Source organism: Mycteria americana, chromosome 4 (assembly GCF_035582795.1).
Source record: "Mycteria americana isolate JAX WOST 10 ecotype Jacksonville Zoo and Gardens chromosome 4, USCA_MyAme_1.0, whole genome shotgun sequence".
NCBI classification, from domain to species: Eukaryota; Metazoa; Chordata; class Aves; order Ciconiiformes; family Ciconiidae; genus Mycteria; species Mycteria americana.
The window spans coordinates 31,386,440-31,405,086 of NC_134368.1; the positions used below are offsets into that span (position 1 = coordinate 31,386,440).

At 46.5% G+C, this 18,647-nt stretch overlaps 1 protein-coding gene across 1 annotated transcript in view; it reads right to left on the reverse strand.

Moving 5' to 3' along the window:
- The window catches only part of LNX1 (ligand of numb-protein X 1), a 138,918-nt gene that overhangs the window by 54,500 nt on the left and 65,771 nt on the right, over positions 1-18,647 (reverse strand). Inside the window, exon 2 of the mRNA XM_075500065.1 lies at positions 15,238-15,718. Coding sequence (XP_075356180.1) covers positions 15,238-15,623 — 386 coding nt within the window. The 5' untranslated portion in view covers positions 15,624-15,718. The remainder of the gene's footprint in view (positions 1-15,237; positions 15,719-18,647) is intronic.

The following is an 18,647-nucleotide window of genomic DNA, read 5'->3' on the forward strand; positions in this document are numbered from 1 at the left end:
CAGTCCTTATTTGATCTTGACTCTGTGCAATTACTGCAGTGGTTACAATGGAGTCTGCGTCCAAGAGAGCCCTATATTTTTAAACCAGTTCAGTTCTGCTCCACCAGACAGGGGAAACATGCTGCCGTCATGATATGCAATGTTCAAGGCCACGCGTCCCTGCTAACCTTGATCCCTTGGTACTGCTGTACCGAGCGGGGCAGACGTGCGGGAGAGGCAAGAGCTGAGGTGTAAAGAAAACAGGAATTGAGAGGAAGCAAGCTAAAGACAAAGATTTAGGATAGCCAGGAGCAGCCAGGTGGAAAATGGCTACAGGAACCAAAACACAGCCTGGCACTGGTGATAACAGACTGAACGAGCGTTACAAGTCATGTCAAGGGAACCAACAGGAAGATTCCTATTTAAAGAGTTTCAAACCTGCATCTTCTCGCAAAACATACATAGGGCAGAAGCAGCCGATTCACACTTGGCAGGTAGTGTCAAGAGAGCTTATGTAACACTGAAAAAAGATAAGCACCTATTTAAAAGCAAACTGTTATTTTTACCCAACACGCAAGCAAATCAAGCTCTCCCATCACAGACAAAAAACCTTCATGCTGGCAGCTGTGAGTTCTCTTGGTGTTGTAAAGCACCACAGGGCACAACATCAGTACAGTATTTTTTGCGTCGGTTGTCAACCTCTGTTTGCTGGGGATTTGAAAAACAGAGGAGACACGAAGCACAGGAAGATCTGAACAACAATTAGCAGAGCTTAACAAAAGGCAAGGAGACTATCACAAATCTGTGAAATGCATTTTCTCTCTAAGAAAGAGACTGTTAACCTCTCTGCAATACTGAGTTAGCAAAAATATGAGGAATGTAACTCAGCATCTAGGGAAGGGAAGGGAAGGGAAGGGAAGGGAAGGGAAGGGAAGGGAAGGGAAGGGAAGGGAAGGGAAGGGAAGGGAAGGGAAGGGAAGGGAAGGGAAGGGAAGGGAAGGGAAGGGAAGGGAAGGGAAGGGAAGGGAAGGGAAGGGAAGGGAAGGGAAGGGAAGGGAAGGGAAGGGAAGGGAAGGGAAGGGAAGGGAAGGGAAGACAGGCAGATTGTGTTGTGATGTAGGTGGAACAGGAGCAAGTGTGTTTTGGAAATATCTGGTACGGATTACAGTTTATCAGCTCTAGAAGAGGGTTACTTGGTCTCAGCCTCCCTTTATAAATTTCTTTTGTTCACTTGGGTCATGTTACTATTATTCAAGCCTGGATTACACAAAAGGCAGATCTGTGGGACTTTGCATTTATCTGCTTTGTCAGCTCAACATATTAAGTGCAAGTTTATAGGTACACTGTATATCTTATTAAATGCGCTGTCCTGTTTTGGTCTGTTCTCTTCTGATTTATTTTGAACTCAAAGACCATAACTGTAAGTGCCTTCAGACCTACAGATGCTTAGACCACTGGGGAAAGAGCAGAAAAAAAGTGAAATGCAGCAACCATTTCTGTCCAACTTCATTACACTCATGCCTTGGAAGGATAAAACAAGAATGTACTGGAATTTAATCTCCTCTGAGGGAAGAAAATGGAAGCAGCATGTTTGCTAGAAATGACACACTCAATCCACTAAAAATCATCAAGATATGCAAAATTTAAATGCAATTTAAAAATGGACACTGAGAAAATTTACAGACACAGCGTCAAGGAAAGTACATTTGTATGGCCATACCCTTGACCCACAACAGCACAGAGCAGGTGGAAAGCAGGGGTGGAGAACACAACATGTCCTCAACACTGGAGGCTGTGCAGGATGCGCAGGACTCTGCCAGTCCTATGCCAGGGCCCGGGTTGCAGCAGAGGGGCACGAGGACGGCATGGATTGCAGTAGCCACCACTGGGCACCCATGGCAGGATCTTCTCAGCATTTCCAGACTGATTTACTAATATTACGAGTATCAATATTTCCGTCACAGTCTGGGTTGGGGCAAAGTAGCAGCAACTGGCACTTTCAACTGTGCTCATCCCCACAACAGATCCCAATGACAACTGTAACCATAGCAGTGCCAAGAACAAAAAAGAAACACCAGCATATACACACCGCATTTGGGAAAGAATTGCATTCAGCCTTTCTCCAGCAGTGCCCTCTTCCTGCTGTAATTACAAACCAGGTAGTGATGCTCAAAGGAGAGATGTGTCAGATGTTTAAACCAGAACCAGTGGTGAGGCTCCTTTGGGAGCTGACAAGGGCAAGTCACAACCGCCTTCTGGGATTCCTGCTCCCACTGCAAAACCTGTTTGGCGAAGGGCTGTGTTGCAACATGTGCTCTTCATATAGAGTGCTTATTTCTGACTGTAATTTAGCCTCTTGGCAGGAGATGCTCATACATATCAAGTGAAACAGCCTTGTTCATCCATATCAACCTACACATCCTCATATAGTAGCAGCAGCACAGCAGACTCTCTGCTTCCAGTGGTCTCCTGTGGATCGCAGCACAGATTTGGTTAATCATGCCCATCTCCTCTCCATAAGAGCCTGCTCCACGTGGGACGTTTTCTGGCCTTTCATACTGCTGAATTATAAAATCCACAAGTGAAGGGGCCACTGCAGATGTTCCTATGACACCATTCCACTACTCATTTTACATGGGAAGGAAGGTTAAAAACAGTGGGATATCACCAGTGCTAACTGAATGTTAAAAATAACATATAACAGTAATGCTTATCACATATGGGAGGAGAAAAGAAAATACCTGAATTATGCTTTCAAAAATAGTACTGTCTGTTCTTAATAAAACGCAAAACGTCACGAGGCCATCAGTCTACTAATCTTAACAGTTCACTAAGTTCTGCAGAGGAGAGAGGAAAATACAGTCCTTAGAGCATGTCAGATTCCCCTTGTCCTCTATTTAAGAGGTTACTAAATTATTGAAATTCTACATTAAGAATGTACTACACACTGTCTAGTGAATGATGGGACTGCAATGCGTAATAGAGAGAGAGGTGTAAGCTTCCCAATAGGTGCACGTGAAATGACTTGCTGACCTAAAACACTTGCTTCCTGCCACCATGATTTCAAAAGAGTCAAGGAGGGAAAAATAAATCCAAAAGTAATATAATGATGATCAAATTTTGTAGCTGAAATTTATACCACTATAGACATTTTATTCAATTATTTTACACTATTTAGGGAAATAATATGCAGTGAGTTAGTAGAAGAGCAAATAAAAATGAGCATGGCTCCAACAACTGCAAATATCTTGTCTTAACCTGACTTCATGCCATGTATCACAGCAGTGTCATGGAGCAAGACAACTCCACAAGGGCAGAGGAGTCAACAGTGATTATTTCCTCCTCACCTAGGTATCCATTATATTCAGCTCAGTGTCTTGATAAAAAGAAGAGGGAATGAGTACCAGAGCAGATGCAGTCAACGCTATGTGTGATCGTTACAAATCTGATTGTCTGCCTGCACTGCTGAGAAGAATAAAGTTTGATGGTGCTGCCAACAGAAATTCAAGAGAAAGGAGACAGAAACTTCCTAGCAATATGGCTTGGCTTGCCTACTGTTACAGTCAGCCTCTTTTCCTTAATATTGGGAGGACATATTGTACGATATGTACAAGTTATGGATGCTTCACAGTTAATTTTTTTTGTGTAAAAGTTATACAGCATCTATTGCAATCTCCAGCTATTTCACTAGGTTGCTTCCGAACTTGCTTCAATCTATATTCAGAATCTGTTGTTAATTAATAAATTATATGAATGGAGAAAGCATGTTCTAGAGAGAGCCCAAGGATTCACTGGCTAAATTCAGTCTTCACCAGCTGCAACTCTGATGATGCCTAGGGGTGAATTCAGCTTTCTAAGATGTTTAAAAAAAAGTTCACATTCTTGATCCCAAAATAGAGTTCAGCTCCAAGCCAGGAATCCTTTGGTGGCAGTGGGGTTTTAGTCATGACATATGACATGTCATTGAGTAACAGATACCTCCACTGAGGTACCAGTTCAACACAGAGGGACCAGCCTGGACCCTCCTTTTGAAATAGGAAGCCCAAAGCAGCCACATCTATGCTATCACACAGGCTATGCTCTTAGTCCAACATTGCCAGTGATGTTACTATAAAACCTCTGCTTTTGTGTCCTGTGCTGTTGGCATCCTCGTGCACCCAGTCACTACACGGCTTAGGGGCGCAGTTTGGACATGCAGTCACATGCCAAGATGCAGAAAATCAGTTCTAGTTCCTGAACGATAGTTCTGTTCATGGAGAAGGTCACGAAACGCAGCCAGCTGCTCTGTAGTCCGGAGACCTTGAAGGCAGATTTCCCCAAAAGGTCAAGAGTGTTAAAAAAACCCAAGAAGACCCTCAGACCTATTGGTCTGCTTCCCTACAGCGAGACGAGCTGCGTCGCAGCTGATCTCAGACCCAGTATTCAGAGGAGGATTTAAGCTATGACAGGCATAAGAGATCTGCAAGAGCAGTGTTTATCCTCGCGTTGCAGGACAGCCCAGTTCTGCCAGATTTGTTAGAGAAATAGCTCAAGGAAAAATATCCTTGTCATGCTGCCAGTGCCAGTGCTAAACTAGGTTAATTGTCAGAGAGATGCAGAGGTCGGCCAAACTTGCAGCATATTGCCTGTGTGGCTTAATGTCAGATGAGAAATGAGAGTCTGTTGGTCGTGAGTAACCACCGACCTCCTGCAAAACCCCCATCGCCTTGCTCCTTCCTCCGACCCCACTGGCCCTCCAGGGCTGCCCCAGTGCTTCCCCCTCTCTGGTCTCCATTCCAGAACCAGCCTTTGAGTGGGATAAGGTTTTCCCCCTCCATGCTCCCGTTACATGGGCAAGGCATGTAAGCACACTTCTTATGAGCAGCCTACACAAAAATCAGACATAACTGAGACAGAACCCATTCATGAAAAGAAACCTTTCTGCCAACCATAATTATTGCGTTGCCTTTCCAGCTTGGCAGGGTTTCACCTTTTTGGCTGACTCAGGGTTTACTTTTGACAACAAAATGTATTTGTTGAGATCGACACTGGCCAACGTCAGCCTTTTCCAGAGGTGTGAGAAGGCTTCAGCCATGAGAAAACGTGCCAGCAGAGGAAAAGGTCTAATTCTGATCTCAAGTGTGTGTAGGTAGCTGTGAACGGAGTAAAGGCGAGTTTCAGGCACGCACAGAAGGAATAAAGCAGGATCTTTCTCAAAGTATAACTGAAATGCCAACTCTCATTACACACAAAATTCCTAGGCAGAATCAATAAATTCCTAAAGCTCTCAAAGGGTTTTTGGTTGCTGGAGCTGTCCCAGACAAATTTATTTCTGCACCTAGAATCACAGCACTGGGGAAAAAGATGCTAACCGGTAACTCTTACTCATGCCACGAAAATGCAGCACTCTAACCCGGCCGAGGAAAGGTACCATCTCTGGGAGAGGGTGGCAGAAGGCGGGGGAGAGACCCAGACCCCACTGTCCCGATAAAGGGAAAACACCGCATATTTGGCAGAGTGCAATTAGTCCTTGGTCAAAGAGTGACTGGACCCAGAATGGTTGTGGTCAGTGGAAACAACTACTTTCTGCTGCACCTCCTATGCTAGCAGCGTAGTCTGTATCAAACGCTCCTGAATACAACGCTTAATGTGTTCAGAAAATTCATATTGGGCACCTCAACACCACGAGTTTAGATTACAACTCCTATACTTTTAAGAATAATACAGTATATTTGCAGTTCACCTACATGGGCTCCTGCTTGGGGGCATTCAGGCTATATTGGTACTAAAATGTCAAGCTTTACTGTGCAGTTCTAAGGGCTGGGAATATGAAGATGAATGTAAGAAGACGACCTCTTGCTTTTTAAACTGAAATTCTCACATAAACTCCTTCCTCTGGCTGGCAGTTATGCTCCCAATCAGTATGGCTTGTGGCAGCACGAGGGATGGTTTGCAGCTTGCTCCCTAAGTCCTTGCCACTGCCTCCCCCTTTGCACGGCATCGGTACAACAGGGACTTGTGCTGGCAACAGCACCCTACCTCGCTCGTTTGTAAGAAACCCACAGAACACAGCAGCCGAACTCAGCCCTGGCTGCAGCCTCCTCCCGACACGAAGCCTGAGGATGTCCCGCACCTGCTGAGGACGGTGGGCTCCCAGTCCCGAAGCCTTGTGCAGACTCGGCGCCGTGCGCACGAGTTGCGCGCTGCGCGCAGGGGAGCTGGTGGAGCGGGGACAGACACAAGGCAGGGAGGGGACAGGCTGCGGAAGCGACAGTAGCTGCTGCTGGAAATTTTGGGAGAGATCCTAGAAGTCTGAAGGAAAAACCACTCCTGGGAGCATCTGCTGCCCTTGCAGAGAGCTTGGGGAGAAACAGAAAGGGAGCCTGAGAGTGCTCAGTGCCTGCTGCTCCCCTGTGCCGCGGTATCTGCTCATACTCGATGTAAGGCGTAAGATACCCGGATCAGAAGCTTTCCCAAAGAGGACATCAGAGACAGGGAGAGTCAGGAACCGAGGAGACTGGTTTTCTTGCTTCCACACAAGATGTCAGAGTTTGCCGTGTTTCCATCCTGGCTCCTTTGTGAGGCTGTAGCATAGGAGTGAAGCTAACAGGCACCCATGCCTTTCTGCTTTAAGTCACCTTACTTCTGCTTTCCCTGAGAGGCATCCAATTCCGGTACACTGGAAAAGACCCTTTGCATTTTATCTGAGTGTGCTTTGTCCTGGCTATTTAATGCAGAGATTCTAAACATTTCATTTATATTTCCATTCAAGAATCTTTCCATTCAAGCCTTGCTTTCCAACATTTTCAGCTTTAATTAACCTCACAGCTTAACTCTGACACAGATTTCCATACATGCAGCTTTGCACAGGGTAAGGAGGCCAACACGTGGCTTTTGCAGTGGACTAACACACGAGCCCAAAAGGCTCTCCAGGCTTATCAGTTTTGTCACGAATAATGTGTGCCCTGCACTCCCCAGCCTCCGTGCAGCTAACCTCACAAGGACAGACTTGAAGCCAGACACAAGTTTCCCCACAGAGTTGAACAGAAATTAAAGAAGTGGGCTGCACGGTTAAGCTCAGTGCTGGTAGGGGGCCGGGAGGGCGCACATAATATCTTGACCTAAATTGTGCTTACCGTAAAAAAGACGTGCCCAAGGTCACTGGGAGACAGCTGGTGCTTGTGTCTCTTTTTTTTAAATTGAATGAACAGAGAAACAACATTTTACTGGCTATTCCAGCCCAAAGTGCCGTTTTGAAATTTAAGAGAGTAGTTATCATATAAAAGTTATATGGGGAAACTTGATCCAGTTAATTTGGTGAGATCCCTTTGACTGTTTCGCATAAAACCCAAGAGGGGTAAGAAAAAAAGAAGTAATTTTTCACATGCAGGAGTAGGTTGTGCATTTCACTCTAACAAACAATAGATTTAAAAAAAAAAAGGCTTGATTCAAATTAGTGGGGTGGATCTAGCTGGTGGATTACCAGCAGTGACTAAGGCCAGGAGCTGTTTAATCCGCGCCAGCAAGCGCGGCTGCCATGGGCTCCCCAGTGCTCGACCTGTGCTGAGCACACGCGATGCCCGGCACCCTCCCGGGCGCTCGCTCGGTCAGCACGGCCACGTGCCGAAGGGGGATTAGGTTGGAAACCACCCCATGCTTTCCACATGACTGAGGTCCTCAGAGGGACAAGGTGAGGTTATTCACCGCCTAGTCTCGCATCCTCCTTCCCCTCATAATTTTATTTCTAAGTGGCCCATTGACATCAAAGTGCAGAAAATCCTTCTACTGAGAAATACCCCACTGCACAAGTCCTGCTTTGAGGTGAGAGGCATAGCAATGGAGATCAGTGTCCTCGGTGTGAGCAGTGCCACCAGCTCTTCACCCCTGGGAGAGCCTCCTGCAGTGGCGACAGGCTGCCTCTCCATCCACACACCTTGTTTTTAAACCAGGGGAATAACATACCCCAACTCAAAAGAATGCTTGAGCAAGTATTTCCTTTCTGAAGATACTTTAGATAAGAAAGAAAGAGAGCAGATGGCTGTTGCAGCAGCTTTACAGGGATATAAAGCAGAAGGCATGGACCCTGGACTGGGGTCTCCTCAGGACCCATGCAGACCCTTATGATGCCGAGAGCCATTGGGCTGGTGTGGCAACATCCCACCCCCCCGAGTTTCCTTGAGGGAGACCTCACAGATTTCTCTTGTCCTCTGCCAGGTGTTTCCATGAGCTTCCCCTCAGGAGGGAGCACCGGGCTTACCACGGGCTGCTCTTCACGGTTTGGCTAAGAGCAAGGACAAGAGCAGCATCTGTGCTGAGATCTTTGCAGGGGGCAGGGGAGGGACAACAGGCGACGGCCAGGGAAGTGGTTCTAGTGCAGGCGACGGTGTCAGGAGATATGTATTTGCTTGCTGAGAATACCTACAATTATCAGACTGCTAACAGAAAACTAAAAATAGCAGCACCCAACATCTGTCCCATCAAGTACCACTGCAGCACAGCCACACACCTCTCTCTCCTACCCGTGTGGCACCCAGCTGAAGTGCAAAGGTCTGACACAGCCTTTCCCCAACTTCATTTCTCCTCTTTGACTGTCCTAAAATCTCCCCTATTTCTTAGGCAGATTCCAGAGCCTGCATCTCCAGATGCGCTTTGGGCTATACTGTAATCCCTATTCCCCAAGCTGCCTGTTCCGCACTTACGAAAAAAAAATGCCCTCAAACTAAAGCAAACCCCTGCAATGCAACACAAATAACCTAACTTTGTTTGAATGGGGTAGGAGGGAAGAGATGGGCTGTACGAGCGGGAGGGCAGTGTGAATCCCAGTGCCTTTATTCTTCCTCTTGCGCGGACAGCAGTGATGGTAACCACATCCCTCACAGTCCTCCAGCTCTTCCCTTGCTGCTTGCACCCCACCAGCCCCCTCCTCCTCCTTGGCTGGTACCTCTGGTGGCTGCCAGCCAACAAAATGAGCCCTGACTGAGGCCAGTACTTATAGTGGCCAGCAACCAAAGATAGTGTGATAATGAAAAAAAAAAGTTTTCCTCTTACTACGGTCTAGTTTCAAGCCGTGGGGCAAGCTGTCAGATATGCTACACATGGCGGTGGCTTTTCAGTTGCCTGTGGGGAAGGACTGACGAAGCTGCCTCTGTGGGTTGGGGGCTCAAAAGGGTTGGGGCAGTAAACCTGTGCCCCCAGGTGCCAGGCTGTCCTGAACACCGCTGCCCACGCAGTCCCACTCACAAAACTTTGCATGAAAAATGTCCTGCATGCAAGTGCTGGAGCAACCGAAGTAGCAACCTGTAGGTCATAACATTTGTATAAACTGATTAAACAGGACTGAAAACAGTATCGCTCTTTCTCTTTCAACTGCTGGTATTAGAGAGGACTTTGAATCCATCCCACAGATTAGTACGTCAGTGTCTTGTGCGGCATCCAGCAGCAGCCAAAGGCCCCAAATACATGCGGAGGAGGAGGAGAAATTCCTGAAACGAGCTCAAACTGCCCGGCACCCTTTTGGATGATGTCAGCCCCAGCAAATGCTGCTTTCCACTGCCCTGGCCAGAGACGGAGGGGTGTGCGAGGTCCTGACCCCCGGCTCCCAGCGTCAGGTAGCATCCAGGGCTGGGCACCGGGGAGGGGACGTGCACCTCCCATTGCTGACAGCCCAAGATGCACGTCCAAGCCCCAGCCCACACCCACTGCATTAAGAATGACTGCCGACGTCCAGGGAGGCTAACATCTCCGTGGGTTAGAAGGCTAAATAAATAAGAGACGAATAGCTACTGTACGTCGTAGCCCTTTACCCTGGGAGAATCAGTGAACCTGAATTCCCCAAGAAGAGCAAGTAGGCTGCGTCTGCGCCTGTGCTCTGATTAATCTCATCAGTTTGTTTTCCTGGAAACTAGATGTCCCAGATGCCATTGTTTCCATTATAAGTGTTCATCTGCTCTGTTTTGAGCTTGATTGCTCCTGTAGACTGTTTGGCTTAACTGTTTTTTGTTTGTTTTTTTCTTTTTAAATTAACATTCTTAAACAAAATGCCACTAAATTAAAATGAGGGCATAGCTGCAACCCTCAACACCAGATTTGTTAAATGTTTAAAAACACCTATGGCATACAGAAATCCTGAGCACTTGTATGCAGTGTGACTAAATTATTTATAGTTGCCATGCATATCACACAAGAATTTCAAAAGGGGACTTTGTGTTTCTGCAAAGCATTGCTATTTTTGCCTGATGGTAGAGACAAAATCATTTGGAAATTAGTCTCATTGGTACTAATCACAACTGTTCCTAAAACATTCCCACTGTAGGCACAATACAGTCATTTTTCACTTTTGAGCAGAATTAGCCATTTCATTCATTATCTCAAGGAAGGTCTTGGAGTTTATAATTTGTTAAAACACAAACAAAACGTAATGAATTAAAACATACTAGAACAAATATCTATTTCTATTCATAAAAGCCCTATTAACTAGTACAGTAACATTCAAACATAAATTAAACTGGTATCGCTTACAGATGATACCATAGAATATTTGTTTTATGGGTTGGAAAGATCAGCTATGGGGTTGTTTGAGGTGGGTTTTTTTTTTTAAGACATGAAGATATATGCATGGATTGCTACATTTAAATTTGCGTTATAGAGAAAATAACATTCCGCTGTGGGCAAAAACACAAATATGGGAAATTTCTCTCCTGTCTCAAGTGAATTATTTCTGGTGAAAGGCTTCTCAGCGTTTTGCTACAAGCATGCAGCTTTACACACAGAACATTATGCATGTACACACAGAGAGCGCTCTGCCGGGGGTGTTTATCCTGATGCCCTCCTCTATGCCCAGCTCCCCTACAAAGCTATTTATGGAAAGTAAAGAAAATACACAGATTCCGAAACGGGAAAAAAACAAAACCCAAACCCAACAACCACTGAAAATGTCGGCACAGAAAAGCAAAGTTGATAAGGAAAAAGGCAGCTTCACTCAGCGTGTCTCAGCTGCTTCCAAAGCAGAAAGCAATGGGGACGTACTGCTATTATTAGCCCTCTGGATGGGAAGCAGCTAGTTCGCAGCACGGTTTGAAGCTGTTGGCAAGACATTGCGGGATTTTCTTCGCACGTACGCACACGCACAGGCACACAGGCAGGCAGACAGACCGACCCCCCAAAACACTCGTGGTGAGCCCCTTCCCGCCGCTCGGGTGAGACAGACAGACAGAGAGCACGACGCCGGCGCGACTGTGCGTACTCACAGCTCGGAGTACAAGAAGTGCAGGTTGCCCACATTGTCTATGTAGTTTGCAGGACTTAGCCAAGGTAGGACCAGTAACAGGAGAGCCTTCATTTTCAGTGCAGGGCTGGCACTGCTGCTAGGTTTCCTCCTTCCCACCGTCTCTCTGTGCTGGTGGGACACACAACGTGAAGCTTTTGTGCCAGCCAAGCCCCTTCTAAGCGAGTCTTTCCATTTCAACGCAATGGTAGCACATTATGAATCGAGCTTAAATCCCTTAAACGAAGCTACACTGCAAAAATCATTGACCTGTAAGAGGATTACTCGATCTGACTATCAGATGGGTAGATGTGAGGGTTTAGGGACAGCACAGCGTGGTTGGCGAGACAGTGACTTATGCTGCAGAGGAGAGCGATGCTCGGGGAAGAGACCTGCCTCCTGCAGGATTCAGAGTGGTTCTTCAGAGGCAGCTGGTACGTTTACATCACTGCCCACGAGCAGATGGGTTACGAGCTAAACTGCATCGCGGAAGGGTGTAGCTGTCTGACAAGGGGGGAAAAAAATGCCCTCCGTGGAGTTTTGAAGCAGGCGATATCGGAAGACCACACCTTTTTAAAGTAAAACACCACAAAAGATCACAGCCAACTGCTGGCTGTTTGCATCTCAGTCTGAATTCCCCGAATCCAGTCAGATGTTTTTGTGCAAAAATAAATCATCTAATAATCCAAGGACATGTCTCTTCTCATTTGTTTGTTTGGGGGGAGGGGGGGGGTGTTCTGGGTTTTTTTTAAGGCTGCAAGAGCAAACATTTTAGATAAGGATGCTTTTAATGGACTACTCCGTGGTAACTGGCATTAAAAAAAAAATAAAGTTCTCTCATCAATTACAAAGCATAAAACAGCAAACTCACCTTGTCCCATCAGTGACCTCGTCTCTGGTCAGGGCAAGCTTTCATTTTCTCTCTGAGAACCAGGATTGAACCGAGCCTGAATCATGCAAGAAACGCGAGGACTGCCGACTGCCCTGGTGACTCTAGCAGAGTTTACTTTAATTTATTCACCGAGAACACAGATCACGTTCAGTTGAGATTTCAGATGGGCTCTCAGCCGTTCTGACCGCAGGCACCGGATTGTTTATGATTATTATTTTTTTTTTTTTTATTAGCAAAGTCACACACTTTCTCTCCCCTCTATTGATTCCCCAGAGTTAGAGAACAGCATCAGCTGGATCTGCTCTGTGCCTGGGCATGCCGGAGCCAGTGCCTGAAGAGCACAGTGCCCTTCTCTCCCACCCTGCCATGAGCTGGAGGTGGGATGGCGAGGGAGGTTTCTGCATTTCTGAAAATTATGTTAGGCAGAGGCGTAAGATACCTTTGGTGATAATTAATAATGCTGTGCTTGCAAAAACATAAAGGTACTGCGCAGTCTCTGCAAGCACAAGGTTGCAGAAGTCCCCCTTATGGGTCGCTCAGGAAGTTCCCTCCTAATTCTCCCCTCGGGTGGGAATGCCACGGAGGCTGCGCTTCCCACCCCCTGGGAAGCTGAAACCCCCAGCAGCAAAGGTTCTCCACAATTTCCTACTCCCCTGCCCTTCGGCCTTAAGGTAACTCAGCCCTCCAAACCATCCTGAGGAAGGAAAATCCATGTCACGAGGGGCAAAGAAGCAGCGGCCCAGCCTGTGCAGACTGCCTCGTACTGCACTACCTTAGAGGCTGTAGGGTTTGATGGGAAGGGAGGCCACCGCTCCGTCTCTCCAGTCCCCTGCTCCCTGGGTTTGCAAAGCCAGGACTTGGTGGGGGGAGCCTGGCACAGGGGAGGAGGGACAGCAAGAGGCTGTGGGAACATGTTACTGAGCCAATTCCTCCTACCCCTGGTTGGGCTCAGGCCAAGTGAGCCAGAGGCATAGGATCTTGAAGATCCTGAGGGGGAAATCCAGGCCACGGACATTCAGTAATAAGCACTGGAATAAAACTTGCCAGGCTTTTACAGGATCAAATCATGGTTTACAACACTGCAATTCTGCAAGGCATGTATGTGAAGGGTTTCTTTCCTACTCCCTCAAGAAGGAGAAGCCAAGACACTGGAGTGACTTGCACATGTCCATGTAGGAGAGTTGACACTAGAAATCAGGAATTGTGCTAGTTGTACAACTTCTGTGTAAAAAACAAAATTCCAATTTGCTTGTTTATTTTGTGAGGGTTTTTTTGCTGCTAGTTTTATGGCCAGAGCTCCATCATCTCAAAAAAATAAAGACAAAAAGGAGGATCTAAAATACATTAAAGTCAGCTATATGTATAGCAAAGGGAAAGGGTATTTGCAGTAGGGAATCAAGATTTTGTGGTTGGAATCTGTAGAGATTCCATAATACATGATCTCCATGACAGCAGCTCACAGCAGGCTGTCAGTCCCTTTACCTGCATTACCATTGAAACCTGTATTTGAGGCATGTCAGAGAGGTACTGACCAAAGGCAGAAAATTTTAAGTGACTTGGCTAATTTTCTCCCTGGGCAGCAGAAAGCTAACCTTGCAGCGCAGCGCTGGCCTGGCCTGGAGGTTGCTGCCACCACCGCTTACACCATGAGACAGCAGCACCCTCAACAGGGAAAGCCAGGTCCAGAACTGGGTGGGCCAAGGGCACCCAAATCCACAAACACCAAGCCTTTAGCATGTGAAAAGTGGGCTTTCGCCCTCTGCAAGGGGCTTATTACTAATGGTTTTTTTCAGTTTTAGTAATGCAAAACAGTCATATTTTTTGGTTGGTTAAACCACTGCAACTTCAGTGAATATCTTCAGTGAATAAATTCCTCATGAGAATGCAGGTGCTTTAGAAAATGACATCTCCAGTTCAAACGGGGACGTTTTTGAATGGCAGGCTGCAGAGCTTCAAGACCCAGAAGTCTGAAGCAGACTTGAAGCAGACTGAAGCAGTCTTGAAGCAGTTACGGGCTTCAAGACCCAGAAGTCTGCAGCCATGTGAACACACGTCCATGCTCTGGCTCACCAGCCTCCTCACCAGGGATGCTCTGACCCTCAGCATTACCATGTCTGTGCAGGAATGTGCCCCCAGCAGCAGTCTGGAGCCCCACACTGGTCGCCCAGGGCTTCCTCCGCAAGGCACAGGCAGAAGCATACACCTAGGAATGCAACTCACGCCTGCAAACCACAGAGGAAGTCATTTCGCTGGACAACGGATACATGCCACAAAAAGGGGCATCTCTTAGACCCCACGTCTCCTCAAATCTGAAGTGCTGTTACCTGCACTATGCCAAAGCATTTGTCTGCTGTTAGAAATCACAGCAGCTCTTTACTCGTCTGCCTTCCTTTCAAAAGACAGAAGATGCAAGACAAAAGCAGCAGCACGTGCTTTTACCCTGCAAAACAGAGGATCACCCGTCACCAGTTCTCTCCTTGCGGAGGAACCAAACTGCTTCCTGGAGATGTCTCTCGCAGAGGCAAGAGAGAGGGTGTCCTGGCCACCAGGAGAGGTAAGCCTGGAGGGGGGGTCCAGCCAGGGAGCTCTTCCACACCGCGTCAGAGAAGCCGGGGCTCTGCGAGCCCCATGGTGCGGTGCACGGGTAAGTGCTCACCTGGAAGAAAGGAGCGCTCAGCTCCAAAGACCGATACCAATCCAGAATATTTTCTGCTCTACTTCTCATATAGGTCATTTGCGATTCAAAAAAGGATTGAAGAAAGGGCAATTATAAAACCCTTAATGTACCACTAAAATATTTATGACAGCTCAGCTTCCCAAAACTCACAGAACTCTCTGGATGACTAAATACACACTTCCATTATGCAGCTAACCACAAGGTATCTGCCCAGAACTGCTAATGATAGCATGAAGCACCTTGAATGCATTTGATTCTAAAAAAAGAGATATTGTCAAATAAATGGACTAAATTCAGCTCTAAATTCATGATACTGTAGGCCTTCATTGGGACTGAAATCTATAAATCTTTCTTTATATTAATTGTCTATTTTAATCAGCACGAACTGAAGATGTGTTTTCCTCTCCTTAAGAAAAAGAGTGAAAAAAGGGTTTGTCACCAACTTACTGGGTTTGGAAATGCTGTTCGAGGTGACCGCGTTGCATGACCTCTGAGCAGTGTTCTGTGAAAGGGCAGCTAACCATTAGCTTGTCCAGGAGGTTATTCACTAGGATGCTGGACTTCCTGCACGTCTGGAGGATCACAAGCTTGCGGTCCATGGGGCAGAAGTCCTTTTCCACGAGGAAGTTCGTAAGGCAGGCTGTGCAGAAGGTGTGACCGCAGAGCGTGTCTAACGGCTGAAGCAAAGGTTGCAGGCAAATGTGGCATATCAGATCATCGTCTACTTCTTCGGTGTAGCTGTACAAGTGGTTTTCTTCCGGTAAATGCGCTTGGCCGCAGGTGACACAGAGTGGCAGGGAGCTATCCTCCATTTCTTCTTCTTTCTGGCTCATAATCAGAATTGATGCAATTCAGAAGAGGGCAGACAGAAATACCCGACCTGTTTTCTATTCGTGAGAGCCACAGCAAGGCTTCTGTGCCATCAGATCTGTGGGGAGGAAAGCCGAAGGGTTATGTTCTGGATTGTTTTCTCTTACTGTACTTACAGTACGTATCTGGATATGAAGTACTCTAGCAGGTTTTAAGGAAGGATTGCATCTTTGGGATAGGAGGGTGAAGCAAAGAAGTGAAAAAAAAATTTAAGAAGAGAGAGTTAACTGCAGGGACTTCTTTTCTTTTAAATCTAGCCCAATTTACACAATTACTCTCATTGTAAAGAAAGCTATCAAAATAGGAAGAATACTACAGGCATTTAATGGTTGAAAACCTTAAATTAGCATATAATTGCAGTTCCAGTCAGCTGATTTTGTGGTCACATTACTTCTGCTGGAAAAGCAGCATTGTGTGTAAGCAAACATTGCAAGACTGTATGCAGAAATACAGGTAAGAACAATGGTTACTGCCCAAGCTGCCTGCTCAGCGCAGCGAGGGAGAGCAGCAACTTCACCTAACACACACCAGCATACAGCCACTGTACATGCAGCCAGAGGGAGGATACTCTTGGGGTCATGAGGATTTAGAGCTTGGGACCCTCCAGACCATCCTCTTCCCGCAGCGGCAATGGATCTCGCTGATTTTCAAAACCATTGAACGCAAGACCCCATCTTTTACATCATGCACCACGGCATTACAGACAGCAAGAACGTACTTTGGGGAGGGTTCAGATCTTCACTGTCTTGTCTCGGGTACCTGGGACCTGCATTCAAAGCTTGGCTGCTTATCCCCCCATGGCACTGCTCTGGATGCCTCAAGTCAAGCAGCTATAACCATCTGCACCAACATAACCAGCTCAAAACTTCATTTTACTTCCCAAAGCACCAAATACCTCACATGCTGAAGTAAAGTCCACAACACGATGCCAAGTACTGTATTGCTCAAAATTAGGCCTATTCCCTTCATAATTTTTATTACAGAAACCCAGTATGTCCCTAACTACAGACCCAATTAGCTCTGGCCAGAGCACCTGCCTGCTGGTATTTTAAAGATGTAAACTCCATGGGTGGTGGCAAAACTGAAGAGTAATTTGTAGTTTTTACCTGATGAACCCCGACTGCTCGTTGGAGCACTTACATCTATGCTTATTTTGATATACTGCATTGAAAATAAAAAAGAAGAGATAAAATATGCAATGGCCTAATTACTACTCTTCCTTGAAAATGTAAATCTTATTTGCTGCTCTGCCGTAACACTGTACCCTTGCTTCCAGCTTGACTTAATTTGCTGAGACAATGTGTCAGCCTCAGACACCCACGTTTGAGGGCAAATGAGGGAAAGAACATAAAAAAAATCTGACTATGACAGCGCACATTTTCGTATAAAATGAAACCTTATTTTTATGCAAAGCTCATGGGCTCTAAACCTGAGATATTCAACTTTAACATGGCAGGGTTTTTCTGACATAACGGTAAAATGATAGCCCCACTAACTCTAACCAGATGCTTAAATGTCAAACATTCACTTTAATGTTTTGCTAGATCCTATTCTTATGTAGCAATTATGCTAAGTGGCTGTATAATATTTTTTTGCTTGCAAGACTAAGTTCTGCATAAGCTCTGTCTCCTGATTAGCAGTAGCTTCATTTGAATTAAAATCATCGCCTATTAGAATTCTTGCACATATTTAAAACACTCCATACTGCGGCAAATGTTTCCTTTTGTAAAAATATTCACCAGAGCTTTATGAACAGTTCTTTGTGAAGAAATGAACATCTTTCTATAGTGCAGAAAACAGCTCTACCTGCTATCTTAATATAGGAATTAAAACCAGTATTATTTGGTTCTACTAAGGTGACACACAGCAAAATGAAACGAGAGAAAAGGTGATCATGAGGCTGAGGTGGGGGCTGTTTGGGCACCGCAAATGACTCCTGGTAGGCAGCTCTTAGCTAACTTCTCAACGAAGTGGAGTGGCCGCGAGCTGGTGTTTGAGCTACCAGTAGCTGTGTTTTGCAGAGTGAGAGGGAGAGCGTTCAGCTGATTTCTGCATCCCTCACTCATGGAGGGAGCCCATCCAAAGTCAACAGGGCCGCCAGCAAGAATGGCAATACGTAGCTTGGGAATTTGCAGGATTGTGGCTTTAGAAATAGCCATAAAATGAATTAGAAGTCAATAAAGCATGACAAAATTAGCATTGCTTTATGAACTTTGCTCTTTCCTACATTTTCAAAATGCCTCGCACCTGGGGCAGCCAGGGGCGCGGGCAATGTCATGCTGTTTCTCCACTCTCCTGCCACGTCCTCTTGTACCAGCACACACAGGTGGACCCATGTGGGTGCTCTGCCCGTGCACCATGTGCCAGAATATGGCCAACCCCAACATTTTGTTGCCTCGTGGATGTTCCCAAGGACAGAAACTCTTGCTCCCTGCTGGCAGGAGACCCAAGGCGCAGCTCCATCAGCGAGCCTGCTGAAAGCTGGACCCGAAGCCCTGCTCTGAGGCAGGAGCAGCCCGCGGGAGCAGGAGCACGGGCATCCGAATGGCCCCCTCCCAGCCTCGTGCCCTAACCCTGAAAGTCCCGCTGCTCCGCTCCCACATGCGCAACACATCAGCTCCCCGGATACAAATTAGGTACAGCTGGAAATGGTGCTACAGCTCTGAAGCAACTACAATTATTTCTGCAATGACAATGGAGCAAGAGAGGCGTCGCTGCCCTAGGGCCATGCTCTGCTGCAGGAAAAACGATGAGGGAAGCCCCAGCGGACGCAAAGCCAGACTGTCCTGGCCACATTACGGATACTCTTTATGAACCTGACTTGCTAATAATGCATTGCTAGTGAGAAAGTACAAGTGCCGGGAGCTGTACCTGAATTTTACAATGTTTATATAAATTACAAATACTTGCTACAGTGCAGGAAAACGAAAACATCCATGTTAATTAGTAACAGGCATTGAATTTTTAGGAGGACTTAATTCAAGTCC